General features: G+C 56.0%; 1 protein-coding gene across 1 annotated transcript in view; it reads right to left on the bottom strand.

The window, feature by feature from the left end:
- Positions 1-15259, bottom strand: part of LOC142907946 (mitogen-activated protein kinase kinase kinase kinase 4-like) — a 109597-nt gene that overhangs the window by 19441 nt on the left and 74897 nt on the right. Inside the window, exons 4-6 of the mRNA XM_076057974.1 lie at positions 13623-13679; positions 9289-9414; positions 40-150 (exon numbers count right to left, since the gene is read on the bottom strand). Coding sequence (XP_075914089.1) covers positions 40-150; positions 9289-9414; positions 13623-13679 — 294 coding nt within the window. The remainder of the gene's footprint in view (positions 1-39; positions 151-9288; positions 9415-13622; positions 13680-15259) is intronic.

Below are 15259 nucleotides of genomic sequence, written 5' to 3'. Positions count from 1 at the left end.
GGGTGGGCGGGTGAGTGAGCGAGCGATGAGCGGACTCACCCGAAGGATCTCGCGACACACGTACGCGATCCACTCCTCCTTCAGGGAGTTCCCCTTCGTGTTCTTGATGAGGTCGGTGACGGAGCCGGCACCGCAGAACTCCATCACCAGCTGAGTCAGACGCGGTGAGTCAGACGCGGTGAGTCAGACGCGGTGAGTCAGACACGGTGAGAGACACGGTGAGTCAGACGCAGTGAGTCAGACGCGGTGAGTCAGACACGGTGAGTCAGACACGGTGAGTCAGACGCGGTGAGTCAGACACGGTGAGTCAGACACGGTGAGAGACATGGTGAGTGAGACACGGTGAGAGACGCGGTGAGAGACGCGGTGAGTCAGACACGGTGAGTCAGACACGGTGAGTCAGACGCGGTGAGTCAGACGCGGTGAGTCAGACACGGTCAGTCAGACACGGTGAGTCAGACACGGTGAGTCAGACACAGTGAGTCAGACACGATGAGTCAGACACGGTAAGAGACAAGGTGAGAGGCACACGGTGAGTCAGACACGGTGAGAGACACGGTGAGTCAGACACGGTGAGTCAGACACGGTGAGAGACATGGTGAGAGACACGGTGAGTCAGACACGGTGAGTCAGACACGGTGAGTCAGACACGGTGAGTCAGACACGGTGAGAGACACGGTGAGTCAGACGCGGTGAGTCAGACACGGTGAGAGGCACGGTGAGTCAGACACGGTGAGTCAGACATGGTGAGTCAGACACGGTGAGAGACACGGTGAGTCAGACACGGTGAGTCAGACATGGTGAGTCAGATGCGGTGAGTCAGACATGGTGAGTCAGACGCGGTGAGTCAGACACGGTGAGTCAGACGCGGTGAGTCAGACACGGTGAGTCAGACGCGGTGAGTCAGACGCGGTGAGTCAGACGCGGTGAGTCAGACACGGTCAGTCAGACACGGTGAGTCAGACACGGTGAGTCAGACACAGTGAGTCAGACACGATGAGTCAGACACGGTAAGAGACAAGGTGAGAGGCACACGGTGAGTCAGACACGGTGAGAGACACGGTGAGTCAGACACGGTGAGTCAGACACGGTGAGAGACATGGTGAGAGACACGGTGAGTCAGACACGGTGAGTCAGACACGGTGAGTCAGACACGGTGAGTCAGACACGGTGAGAGACACGGTGAGTCAGACGCGGTGAGTCAGACACGGTGAGAGGCACGGTGAGTCAGACACGGTGAGTCAGACATGGTGAGTCAGACACGGTGAGAGACACGGTGAGTCAGACACGGTGAGTCAGACATGGTGAGTCAGATGCGGTGAGTCAGACATGGTGAGTCAGACGCGGTGAGTCAGACACGGTGAGTCAGACGCGGTGAGTCAGACACGGTGAGTCAGACGCGGTGAGTCAGACGCGGTGAGTCAGACGCGGTGAGTCAGACACGGTCAGTCAGACACGGTGAGTCAGACACGGTGAGTCAGACACAGTGAGTCAGACACGATGAGTCAGACACGGTAAGAGACAAGGTGAGAGGCACACGGTGAGTCAGACACGGTGAGAGACACGGTGAGTCAGACACGGTGAGTCAGACACGGTGAGAGACATGGTGAGAGACACGGTGAGTCAGACACGGTGAGTCAGACACGGTGAGTCAGACACGGTGAGAGACACGGTGAGTCAGACGCGGTGAGTCAGACACGGTGAGTCAGACACGGTGAGTCAGACGCGGTGAGACAGACACGGTGAGTCAGACACGGTGAGTCAGACACGGTGAGTCAGACGCGGTGAGTCAGACGCGGTGAGTCAGACACGGTGAGTCAGACGCGGTGAGTCAGACATGGTGAGTCAGACGCGGTGAGTCAGACACGGTGAGTCAGACACGGTGAGAGACACGGTGAGTCAGACACGGTGAGTCAGACATGGTGAGTCAGACGCGGTAAGTCAGACATGGTGAGTCAGACGCGGTGAGTCAGACACGGTGAGTCAGACACGGTGAGAGACATGGTGAGTCAGACACGGTGAGTCAGACATGGTGAGTCAGACACGGTGAGTCAGACACGGTGAGTCAGACACGGTGAGTCAGACGCGGTGAGTCAGACACGGTGAGTCAGACACGGTGAGTCAGACACGGTGAGAGGCACGGTGAGTCAGACACGGTGAGTCAGACACGGTGATTCAGACGCGGTGAGAGACACGGTGAGTCAGACACGGTGAGTCAGACACGGTGAGTCAGACACGGTGAGGGACACGGTGAGAGACACGGTGAGTCAGACGCGGTGAGTCAGACACGGTGATTCAGACACGATGAGAGACACGGTGAGTGACACGGTGAGAGACACGGTGAGTCAGACACGGTGAGTCAGACATGGTGAGTCAGACACGGTGAGTGACACGGTGAGAGACACGGTGAGTCAGACATGGTGAGTGACACGGTGAGTCAGACACGGTGAGTCAGACACGGTGAGTCAGACACGGTGAGTCGGACACGGTGAGAGACACGGTGAGTCAGACACGGTGAGAGACGCGGTGAGTCAGACACGGTGAGTCAGACACGGTGAGTCAGACACGGTGAGTCAGACACGGTGAGTCAGACGCGGTGAGTAAGACACGGTGAGTCAGACACGGTGAGTCAGACACGGTGAGTCAGACACGGTGAGTCAGACACGGTGAGTCAGACATGGTGAGTCAGACGTGGTGAGTCAGACACGGTGAGTCAGACACGGTGAGTCAGACACGGTGAGTCAGACACGGTGAGGGACACGGTGAGTCAGACACGGTGAGTCAGACACGGTAAGAGACAAGGTGAGTGGCACACGGTGAGTCAGACACGGTGAGAGACACGGTGAGTCAGACACGGTGAGTCAGACACGGTGAGTCAGACACGGTGAGAGACACGGTGAGTCAGACACGGTGAATCAGACACGATGAGAGACGCGGTGAGTCAGACACGGTGAGTCAGACACGGTGAGAGACACGGTGAGAGACACGGTGAGTCAGACACGGTGAGTCAGACACGATGAGAGACACGGTGAGAGACACGGTGAGTCAGACACGGTGAGTCAGACACGGTGAGAGACACGGTGAGAGACACGGTGAGAGACACGGTGAGAGACGCGGTGAGTCAGACACGGTGAGTCAGACACGGTGAGTCAGACATGGTGAGTCAGACACGGTGAGTCAGACACGGTGAGAGACACGGTGAGTCAGACGCGGTGAGTCAGACACGGTGAGTCAGACACGGTGAGTCAGACACGGTGAGAGACACGGTGAGGGACACGGTGAGTCAGACGCGGTGAGTCAGACATGGTGAGTCAGACACGGTGAGTCAGACACGGTGAGTCAGACACGGTGAGTCAGACACGGTGAGACAGACACGGTGAGTCAGACGCGGTGAGTCAGACACGGTGAGACAGACACGGTGAGTCAGACGCGGTGAGTCAGACACGGTGAGTCAGACACGGTGAGTCAGACACGGTGAGGGACACGGTGAGTCAGACACGGTGAGTCAGACACGGTGAGAGGCACGGTGAGAGAAACGGTGAGAGAAACGGTGAGTCAGACACGGTGAGAGGCACGGTGAGAGACACGGTGAGTCAGACACGGTGAGTCAGACACGGTGAGACAGACACGGTGAGTCAGACACGGTCAGTCAGACACGGTGAGTCAGACACGGTGAGTCAGACACGGTGAGTCAGACACGGTGAGTCAGACACGGTGAGAGACACGGTGAGTCAGACACGATGAGTCAGACACGGTAAGAGACAAGGTGAGAGGCACACGGTGAGTCAGACACGGTGAGAGACACGGTGAGTCAGACACGGTGAGAGACACGGTGAGTCAGACGCGGTGAGTCAGATGTGGTGAGAGACACGGTGAGTCAGACACGGTAAGAGACACGGTGAGTCAGACGCGGTGAGTCAGACACGGTGAGTCAGACATGGTGAGTCAGACACGGTGAGTCAGACACGGTGAGTCAGACACGGTGAGTCAGACACGGTGAGGGACACGGTGAGTCAGACACGGTGAGTCAGACACGGTGAGAGGCACGGTGAGAGAAACGGTGAGAGAAACGGTGAGTCAGACACGGTGAGAGGCACGGTGAGAGACACGGTGAGTCAGACACGGTGAGTCAGACACGGTGAGACAGACACGGTGAGTCAGACACGGTCAGTCAGACACGGTGAGTCAGACACGGTGAGTCAGACACGGTGAGTCAGACACGGTGAGTCAGACACGGTGAGAGACACGGTGAGTCAGACACGATGAGTCAGACACGGTAAGAGACAAGGTGAGAGGCACACGGTGAGTCAGACACGGTGAGAGACACGGTGAGTCAGACACGGTGAGAGACACGGTGAGTCAGACGCGGTGAGTCAGATGTGGTGAGAGACACGGTGAGTCAGACACGGTAAGAGACACGGTGAGTCAGACGCGGTGAGTCAGACACGGTGAGTCAGACATGGTGAGTCAGACACGGTGAGGGACACGGTGAGGGACACGGTGAGTCAGACGCGGTGAGTCAGACGTGGTGAGAGACACGGTGAGTCAGACACGGTGAGTCAGACGCGGTGAGTCAGACACGGTGAGTCAGACACGGTGAGAGACAAGGTGAGAGGCACACGGTGAGTCAGACACGGTGAGAGACACGGTGAGTCAGACACGGTGAGTCAGACACGGTGAGTCAGACACGGTGAGTCAGACACGGTGAGAGACACGGTGAGTCAGACGCGGTGAGTCAGACGCGGTGAGTCAGACACGGTGAGTCAGACGCGGTGAGTCAGACACGGTGAGTCAGACACGGTGAGTCAGACACGGTGAGTCAGACACGGTGAGTCAGACGTGGTGAGTCAGACACGGTGAGTCAGACGCAGTGAGTCAGACACGGTGAGTCAGACACGGTGAGTCAGACGCGGTGAGTCAGACACGGTGAGTCAGACACGGTGAGTAAGACACGGTGAGAGACACGGTGAGTCAGACACGGTGAGAGACACGGTGAGTCAGACACGGTGAGTCAGACACGGTGAGTCAGACGCAGTGAGTCAGACGCAGTGAGTCAGACGCGGTGAGTCAGACACGGTGAGTCAGACACGGTGAGTCAGACATGGTGAGTCAGACACGGTGAGTCAGACACGGAGAGAGACACGGTGAGTCAGACGCGGTGAGTCAGACACGGTGAGTCAGACACGGTGAGTCAGACACGGTGAGAGACACGGTGAGGGACACGGTGAGTCAGACGCGGTGAGTCAGACACGATGAGAGACACGGTGAGTCAGACACGGTGAGTCAGACATGGTGAGTCAGACACGGTGAGTCAGACACGGTGAGTCAGACACGGTGAGTCAGACACGGTGAGTCAGACACGGTGAGACAGACACGGTGAGTCAGACGCGGTGAGTCAGACACGGTGAGACAGACACGGTGAGTCAGACGCGGTGAGTCAGACACGGTGAGTCAGACACGGTGAGTCAGACACGGTGAGTCAGACACGGTGAGGGACACGGTGAGTCAGACACGGTGAGGGCCACGGTGAGTCAGACACGGTGAGAGGCACGGTGAGAGACACGGTGAGTCAGACACGGTGTGAGACACGGTGAGTCATACACGGTGAGTCAGACACGGTGAGTCAGACACGGTGAGACAGACACGGTGAGTCAGACACGGTCAGTCAGACACGGTGAGTCAGACACGGTGAGTCAGACACGGTGAGTCAGACACGGTGAGTCAGACACGGTGAGAGACACGGTGAGTCAGACACGATGAGTCAGACACGGTAAGAGACAAGGTGAGAGGCACACGGTGAGTCAGACACGGTGAGAGACACGGTGAGTCAGACACGGTGAGAGACACGGTGAGTCAGACGCGGTGAGTCAGATGTGGTGAGAGACACGGTGAGTCAGACACGGTAAGAGACACGGTGAGTCAGACGCGGTGAGTCAGACACGGTGAGTCAGACATGGTGAGTCAGACACGGTGAGGGACACGGTGAGGGACACGGTGAGTCAGACGCGGTGAGTCAGACGTGGTGAGAGACACGGTGAGTCAGACACGGTGAGTCAGACGCGGTGAGTCAGACACGGTGAGTCAGACACGGTGAGAGACAAGGTGAGAGGCACACGGTGAGTCAGACACGGTGAGAGACACGGTGAGTCAGACACGGTGAGTCAGACACGGTGAGTCAGACACGGTGAGTCAGACACGGTGAGAGACACGGTGAGTCAGACGCGGTGAGTCAGACGCGGTGAGTCAGACGTGGTGAGTCAGACACGGTGAGTCAGACGCGGTGAGTCAGACACGGTGAGTCAGACACGGTGAGTCAGACACGGTGAGTAAGACACGGTGAGTCAGACGTGGTGAGTCAGACACGGTGAGTCAGACGCGGTGAGTCAGACACGGTGAGTCAGACACGGTGAGTCAGACGCGGTGAGTCAGACACGGTGAGTCAGACACGGTGAGTAAGACACGGTGAGAGACACGGTGAGTCAGACACGGTGAGAGCCACGGTGAGTCAGACACGGTGAGTCAGACACGGTGAGTCAGACGCAGTGAGTCAGACGCAGTGAGTCAGACGCGGTGAGTCAGACACGGTGAGTCAGACACGGTGAGTCAGACACGGTGAGTCAGACACGGTGAGAGACACGGTGAGTCAGACACGGTGAGTCAGACGCGGTGAGTCAGACACGGTGAGAGACACGGTGAGTCAGACACGGTGAGTCAGAAGCGGTGAGAGACGCGGTGAGTCAGACACGGTGAGTCAGACGCGGTGAGTCAGACACGGTGAGAGAAACGGTGAGAAACACGGTGAGAGACACAGTGAGTCAGACACGGTGAGTCAGACGTGGTGAGTCAGACACGGTGAGAGACACGGTGAGTCAGACACGGTGAGTCAGACGCGGTGAGTCAGACACGGTGAGAGATACGGTGAGAGACACGGTGAGTCAGACATGGTGAGTCAGACGCAGTGAGTCAGACGCGGTGAGTCAGACACGGTGAGTCAGACGCGGTGAGTCAGACACGGTGAGTCAGACACGGTGAGTCACACGGTGAGTCAGACACGGTGAGGTGAGTGAGTAGGTGAGTGAGTAGGTGAGTGAGTGAGTAGGTGAGTGAGTGGGTAAGTAGGTGAGTAGGTGAGTGAGTAGGTGAGTGAGTAGGTGAGTGAGTGAGTGAGTAGGTGAATGAGTGAGTAGGTGAGTGAGTGAGTAGGTGAATGAGTGAGTAGGTGAGTGAGTGAGTAGGTGAGTGAGTAGGTGAGTGAGTGAGTAGGTGAGTGAGTAGGTGAGTGAGTGAGTAGGTGAGTGAGTGAGTAGGTGAGTGAGTAGGTGAGTGAGTGAGTAGGTGAGTGAGTATGTGAGGGAGTGAGTATGTGAGGGAGTGAGTAGGTGAGTAAGTGAGTGAGTAGGTGAGTGAGTAGGTGAGTGAGTGAGTAGGTGAGTGAGTGGGTGAGTGAGTGAGTAGGTGAGTGAGTGAGTGAGTAGGTGAGTGAGTAGGTGAGTGAGTAGGTGAGTGAGTGAGTAGGTGAGTGAGTGAGTAGGTGAGTGAGTGGGTGAGTGAGTAAGTGAGTGAGTAGGTGAGTGAGTGAGTAGGTGAGTGAGTGAGTAGGTGAGTGAGTGGGTGAGTAGGTGAGTGAGTAGGTGAGTGAGTAGGTGAGTGAGTGAGTAGGTGAGTGAGTGGGTGAGTAGGTGAGTGAGTAGGTGAGTGAGTAGGTGAGTGAGTAGGTGAGTGAGTAGGTGAGTGAGTAGGTGAGTGAGTAGGTGAGTGAGTAGGTGAGTGAGTAGGTGAGTGAGTAGGTGAGTGAGTGAGTAGGTGAGTGAATGGGTGAGTAGGTGAGTGAGTAGGTGAGTGAGTAGGTGAGTGAGTGGGTGAGTGAGTAGGTGATTGAGTAGGTGAGTGAGTGAGTAGGTGAGTGAGTGAGTGAGTAGGTGAGTGAGTGGGTGAGTAGGTGAGTGAGTAGGTGAGTGAGTGAGTGAGTAGGTGAGTGAGTGGGTGAGTGAGTGAGTGAGTAGGTGAGTGAGTGAGTGAGTAGGTGAGTGAGTGAGTAGGTGAGTGAGTGGGTGAGTGGGTGAGTAGGTGAGTGAGTAGGTGAGTGAGTGAGTAGGTGAGTGAGTGAGTAGGTGAGTGAGTAGGTGAGTGAGTGAGTAGGTGAGTGAGTGAGTAGGTGAGTGAGTAGGTGAGTGAGTGAGTAGGTGAGTGAGTGAGTAGGTGAGTGAGTGAGTAGGTGAGTGAGTGAGTAGGTGAGTGAGTAGGTGAGTGAGTAGGTGAGTGAGTGAGTAGGTGAGTGAGTGAGTAGGTGAGTGAGTGGGTGAGTGGGTGAGTAGGTGAGTGAGTAGGTGAGTGAGTGAGTAGGTGAGTGGGTGAGTAGGTGAGTGAGTAGGTGAGTGAGTGAGTAGGTGAGTGAGTGAGTAGGTGAGTGAGTAGGTGAGTGAGTGAGTAGGTGAGTGAGTGAGTAGGTGAGTGAGTAGGTGAGTGAGTAGGTGAGTGAGTAGGTGAGTGAGTGAGTAGGTGAGTGAGTGAGTAGGTGAGTGAGTAGGTGAGTGAGTGAGTAGGTGAGTGAGTGGGTGAGTAGGTGAGTGAGTAGGTGAGTGAGTAGGTGAGTGAGTGAGTAGGTGAGTGAGTAGGTGAGTGAGTGAGTAGGTGAGTGAGTGAGTAGGTGAGTGAGTGAGTAGGTGAGTGAGTAGGTGAGTGAGTAGGTGAGTGAGTAGGTGAGTGAGTGAGTAGGTGAGTGAGTGAGTAGGTGAGTGAGTGAGTAGGTGAGTGAGTGAGTAGGTGAGTGAGTGAGTAGGTGAGTGAGTAGGTGAGTAGGTGAGTGAGTAGGTGAGTAGGTGAGTGAGTAGGTGAGTAGGTGAGTGAGTAGGTGAGTGAGTAGGTGAGTGAGTAGGTGAGTGAGTAGGTGAGTGAGTAGGTGAGTGAGTAGGTGAGTGAGTAGGTGAGTGAGTAGGTGAGTGAGTAGGTGAGTGAGTAGGTGAATGAGTAGGTGAGTGAGTAGGTGAGTGAGTAGGTGAGTGAGTAGGTGAGTGAGTAGGTGAGTGAGTAGGTGAGTAGGTGAGTGAGTAGGTGAGTGAGTAGGTGAGTGAGTAGGTGAGTGAGTGGGTGAGTAGGTGAGTGAGTAGGTGAGTGAGTGGGTGAGTAGGTGAGTGAGTAGGTGAGTGAGTAGGTGAGTGAGTAGGTGAGTGAGTAGGTGAGTGAGTGAGTAGGTGAGTGAGTGGGTGAGTAGGTGAGTGAGTAGGTGAGTAGGTGAGTGAGTAGGTGAGTGAGTAGGTGAGTAGGTGAGTGAGTAGGTGAGTGGCTCACCCAGAGCTGATCGTCGTGTCCTGGCGGGCTCTTCTTGACGAAGGCGCCGTAGTAGGTGGCGATGTTGCGGTGGTGCGAGTATTTCTTCAGCATGTTGATCTCCAGCTTGATCTCCTCCTCCTCGTCCTGGTGAGACACGGGGAGACACGCGGGGAGACACACGGTGAGACACACGGTGAGACACACGGGGAGACACACGGTGAGAGACACGGTGAGAGACACGGTGAGACACGTGGTGAGACACACGGTGAGACACGCGGTGAGACACACGGTGAGACACACGGTGAGACACGCGGTGAGATAGGCAGGGAGACACGGGGAGAGACACACGGAGACACGCGGTGAGACACGCGGTGAGACACACGGTGAGACACACGGTGAGACACACGGTGAGACACGTGGAGACACACGGTGAGACACACGGTGAGAAACGTGGAGACACACAGTGAGACACGGTGAGACACATGGTGAGACACACGGTGAGACACACAGTGAGACACACAGTGAGACACACGGTGAGACACACGGTGAGACACAGTGAGACACACGGTGAGACACACGGTGAGACACACGGTGACACACAGTGAGACACACGGTGAGACACACGGTGAGACACGGTGACACACGGTGAGACACACGGTGAGACACACAGTGAGACACACAGTGAGACACACAGTGAGACACACAGTGAGACACACGGTGAGACACACGGTGAGACACGGTGACACACGGTGAGACACACGGTGAGACACACAGTGAGACACACGGTGAGACACACGGTGAGACACACGGTGAGACACGGTGAGACACACGGTGAGACACACGGTGACACACAGTGAGACACACGGTGAGACACACGGTGAGACACACGGTGAGACACACGGTGAGACACACGGTGAGACACACGGTGAGACACACAGTGACACACGGTGAGACACACGGTGAGACACGGTGACACACGGTGAGACACACGGTGAGACACACAGTGAGACACACAGTGAGACACACGGTGAGACACGGTGAGACACACGGTGAGACACACACAGTGAGACACACGGTGAGACACACGGTGAGACACACGGTGAGACACACGGTGACACACAGTGAGACACACGGTGAGACACACAGTGAGACACACAGGGAGACACACAGTGAGACACACGGTGAGACACACAGTGAGACACACAGTGACACACACGGTGAGACACACGGTGACACACACGGTGAGACACACGGTGAGACACACGGTGACACACGGTGAGACACACAGTGAGACACACAGTGACACACACAGTGAGACACACAGTGAGACACACGGTGAGACACGGTGAGACACACGGTGACACACGGTGAGACACACGGTGAGACACAGGGTGAGACACACGGTGAGACACGCGGGGAGACACACAGTGAGACACACGGTGAGACACACAGTGAGACACACAGGGAGACACACAGTGAGACACACGGTGAGACACACGGTGAGACACAGGGTGAGACACACGGTGAGACACACGGTGAGACACACGGTGAGACACGGTGACACACGGTGAGACACACGGTGAGACACACGGTGACACACAGTGAGACACACGGTGAGACACACGGTGAGACACGGTGACACACGGTGAGACACACGGTGAGACACACAGTGAGACACGGTGAGACACACGGTGAGACACACGGTGAGACACACGGTGAGACACACAGTGAGACACACAGTGAGACACACGGTGAGACACACGGTGAGACACGGTGAGACACACGGTGAGACACACGGTGAGACACAGTGAGACACAGTGAGACACACGGTGAGACACACAGTGACACACGGTGAGACACACAGTGAGACACACAGTGAGACACACGGTGAGACACACGGTGAGACACACAGTGAGACACGGTGAGACACACGGTGAGACACACGGTGAGACACACGGTGAGACACACAGTGAGACACACAGTGAGACACAGTGAGACACACGGTGAGACACGGTGAGACACACGGTGAGACACACACAGTGAGACACACGGTGAGACACGCGGTGAGACACACGGTGAGACACAGTGAGACACACGGTGAGACACGCGGTGAGACACACGGTGAGACACAGTGAGACACACGGTGAGACACACAGTGAGACACGGTGAGACACACGGTGAGACACGGTGACACACACGGTGAGACACACGGTGAGACACACGGTGAGACACACGGTGAGACACACAGTGAGACACACAGTGAGACACACGGTGAGACACACAGTGAGACACACAGTGAGACACACGGTGAGACACACAGTGAGACACACGGTGAGACACACGGTGAGACACAGTGAGACACACGGTGAGACACACGGTGACACACGGTGAGACACACACAGTGAGACACGCGGTGAGACACACGGTGAGACACACGGTGAGACACACGGTGAGACACACGGTGACACACACGGTGACACACAGTGAGACACACAGTGAGACACACGGTGAGACACACAGTGAGACACACGGTGAGACACACAGTGAGACACGCGGTGAGACACACGGGGAGACACACGGTGAGACACACAGTGAGACACACGGTGAGACACACGGTGAGACACACGGTGAGACACACGGTGAGACACACAGTGAGACACACGGTGAGACACACAGTGAGACACACGGTGAGACACACGGTGAGACACACAGTGAGACACACGGTGAGACACACGGTGAGACACACGGTGAGACACACGGTGAGACACACAGTGAGACACACGGTGAGACACACGGTGAGACACAGGGTGAGACACAGGGTGAGACACAGGGTGAGACACACGGTGAGACACACAGTGAGACACACGGTGAGACACACAGTGAGACACACGGTGAGACACACGGTGAGACACACAGTGAGACACACGGTGAGACACACGGTGAGACACACGGTGAGACACACGGTGAGACACACGGTGAGACACACGGTGAGACACACGGTGAGACACACGGTGAGACACACAGTGAGACACACAGTGAGACACACGGTGACACACGGTGAGACACACGGTGAGACACACGGTGAGACACACGGTGAGACACAGGGTGAGACACAGGGTGAGACACAGGGTGAGACACACGGTGAGACACACAGTGAGACACACGGTGAGACACACAGTGAGACACACGGTGAGACACACGGTGAGACACACGGTGAGACACACGGTGAGACACACAGTGAGACACACGGTGAGACACACGGTGAGACACACGGTGAGACACACGGTGAGACACACGGTGAGACACACGGTGAGACACACAGTGAGACACACGGTGAGACACACGGTGACACACGGTGAGACACACGGTGACACACAGTGAGACACACAGTGAGACACACGGTGAGACACACGGTGAGACACACGGTGAGACACACAGGGAGACACACGGTGAGACACACGGTGAGACACACGGTGAGACACACGGTGAGACACACAGTGACACACAGTGAGACACACGGTGAGACACGGGGACAGGCGGAGGCACGTGGTGAGAATGAGGCGCGTGGTGAGGGTGAGGCGCGTGGTGAGGGTGAGGCACGTGGTGAGGGTGAGGCACGTGGTGAGGGTGAGGCACGTGGTGAGGCTTGCGAGGACACGCAGGGAGACTTGCAGTGGGTGGCTGTGATGTTGTTGGTGATGTTGGTGGGGATGATGATGATGATGATGGCGATAATGATGATGGCGGCGATGATGATGATGGCGGCGATGATGATGATGGCGATAATGATGATGGCGGCGATGATAATGATGGCGGCGATGATGATGGCGATAATTATGATGATGGCGATAATGATGATGGCGGCGATGATGATGATGGCGATAATGATGATGGCGGCGATGATAATTATGATGATGGCGGCGATGATAATGATGATGATGGCGGCGATGATGATGATGATGATGGCGATAATGATGATGGTGATGATGATGGCAATGGTGATGATGGCGATGATGACGATGTTGTTGTTGTTGTTGTTAGACAGCCGAGTGGCACTGCGGCATGCGCCACCCTGATGTGCCGTAACGATGACGACGACGATCGTGACGATGATGATCGTGACGACGACGATCAAGATCGTGACGACGATGATTGTGATGACGACGATCGTGATTGTGATGATGACGATCGTGACGACGACGATCGTGATCGTGACGACGATGATCGTGACGACGATGATCGTGATCGTGACGACGATCGTGACGACGACGATCGTGACGACGATGATCGTGACGACGATGATCGTGACGACGATGATCGTGACGACGGGTGAGCGACTGCGACCCTCTCACCTCCGTGACGTCCATGACTTTGATCGCTGCCAGCTGACCGGTCCGCACGTGACGACCCTGCAAAGACAAAGATCCCCCGTGTAGCCTCTACAGACTGCTGGGGCAAGTGCTGTTGGTAGCGAGCAGCTATGAAGGTAGACACAGACAAAGGTCCCCCGTGTAGCCTCTACAGACTGCTGGGGCAAGTGCTGTTGGTAGCGAGCAGCTATGAAGGTAGACACAGACAAAGGTCCCCCGTGTAGCCTCTACAGACTGCTGGGGCAAGTGCTGTTGGTAGCGAGCAGCTATGAAGGTAGACACAGACAAAGGTCCCCCGTGTAGCCTCTACAGACTGCTGGGGCAAGTGCTGTTAGTAGCGAGTAGCAGCAGCTATGAAGGTAGACACAGACAAAGGTCCCCCGTGTAGCCTCTACAGACTGCTGGGGCAAGTGCTGTTAGTAGCGAGTAGCAGCACCTATGAAGGTTACCGGCACTGTGGCACACGAGGGGGTGGGTGGCCAGCAGCACCACGCCCGGCCGCCTTTGTCTCCCCCAGTGGCGATGTTTACTACACCACCACCGCTACACCAGGTAACTCATTTGTGGATGAGTCGACCTAGGGGAGGCCCAGGGACCGGTTCAAATAATCGTCACCGCCGGTGTTGGCCGTGAGCGGGAATCGAACTCGGGTCGCCGGGTTCGTAGTGCAGCGTAGCGCTAACCGCTGCACCACCGCTCCCCACATACAGACACACAGCTACACACACGTAACACACAGCACGCACGTACACAGGTTTACACAGCTACATACACAGGTATAGGTACACACAGCTACACGCACAAACAGCTACACACAGCACACACGCTCGTTGCAAGTGTGTGTGTTGAAGCGTGTGTGTGTGTCTGAGAGGGCCCGGGTAAAACTACGTGGCCGGGAGTCAGAGCCATTCCCTGTACACCTTGGGGTGCGACAGGGATGTCCTTTGGCTCCCCACATTATTTAACATCTATTTTGACCACGTAGTTCGTGAAGCCTTCAATAGCTGTACCGGGGGAATCTCCCATCTGGTACGGATATAATGGGAGGCTGATCGATGCCCGGGTGCGGTCAAGGGATGGCTCCCTATTGCTCAACCACGTTATGTATGCTGATGATTTGGTAATAGCTGCTCATTCAGAGGAGGAGTTGGAGACGCTGCTGCTGAGACTGGAGCGTGCCACTAAGAGGTGGGGCCTTACCATCAGCCCCACCAAAACTAAGCACCTGCCTGGGTATTTTGTACCATCGGACACTCCACCCCCACAACTCCCAATCGGTGATGGGGCAGTTGTGGAGAGAGTGGAGAGTTTCCCATACCTGGGCAGTGTGCTCATGACCGGCTCCGGTCTGACAGCGGAGGTCTCACTCCAAATCAGTCGAGTGGCAATATATTTCCATCGGTAGCGTAACGCTGTGTGGAAGCTACCTGGTCTGTCGCTCCGCACGAAGCTTCAGGTCTTCTTGGCCACGGTCATTCCCTCCCTTCTCTACGCTTGCGAAACGTGGACCCCCCTAATGGAACATCTTCGCTGGTTAGAAACATTCAGGTTGGCCTGCCTACGATCAATCCTAGGTTTAACCAGGCTGGATTGTGTGAGGGGCTCACAAATCCTTGAAA

The sequence above is a fragment of the Petromyzon marinus genome (genome assembly GCF_048934315.1).
Source record: "Petromyzon marinus isolate PM22_M1 ecotype Great Lakes invasive population chromosome 67 unlocalized genomic scaffold, UKy_Petmar_22M1.pri1.0 chr67_unloc.1, whole genome shotgun sequence".
NCBI classification, from domain to species: Eukaryota; Metazoa; Chordata; class Hyperoartia; order Petromyzontiformes; family Petromyzontidae; genus Petromyzon; species Petromyzon marinus.
The sequence above is the reverse complement of the archived record's forward strand: the minus strand, read 5'-3'. Positions and strand labels throughout refer to the sequence as shown.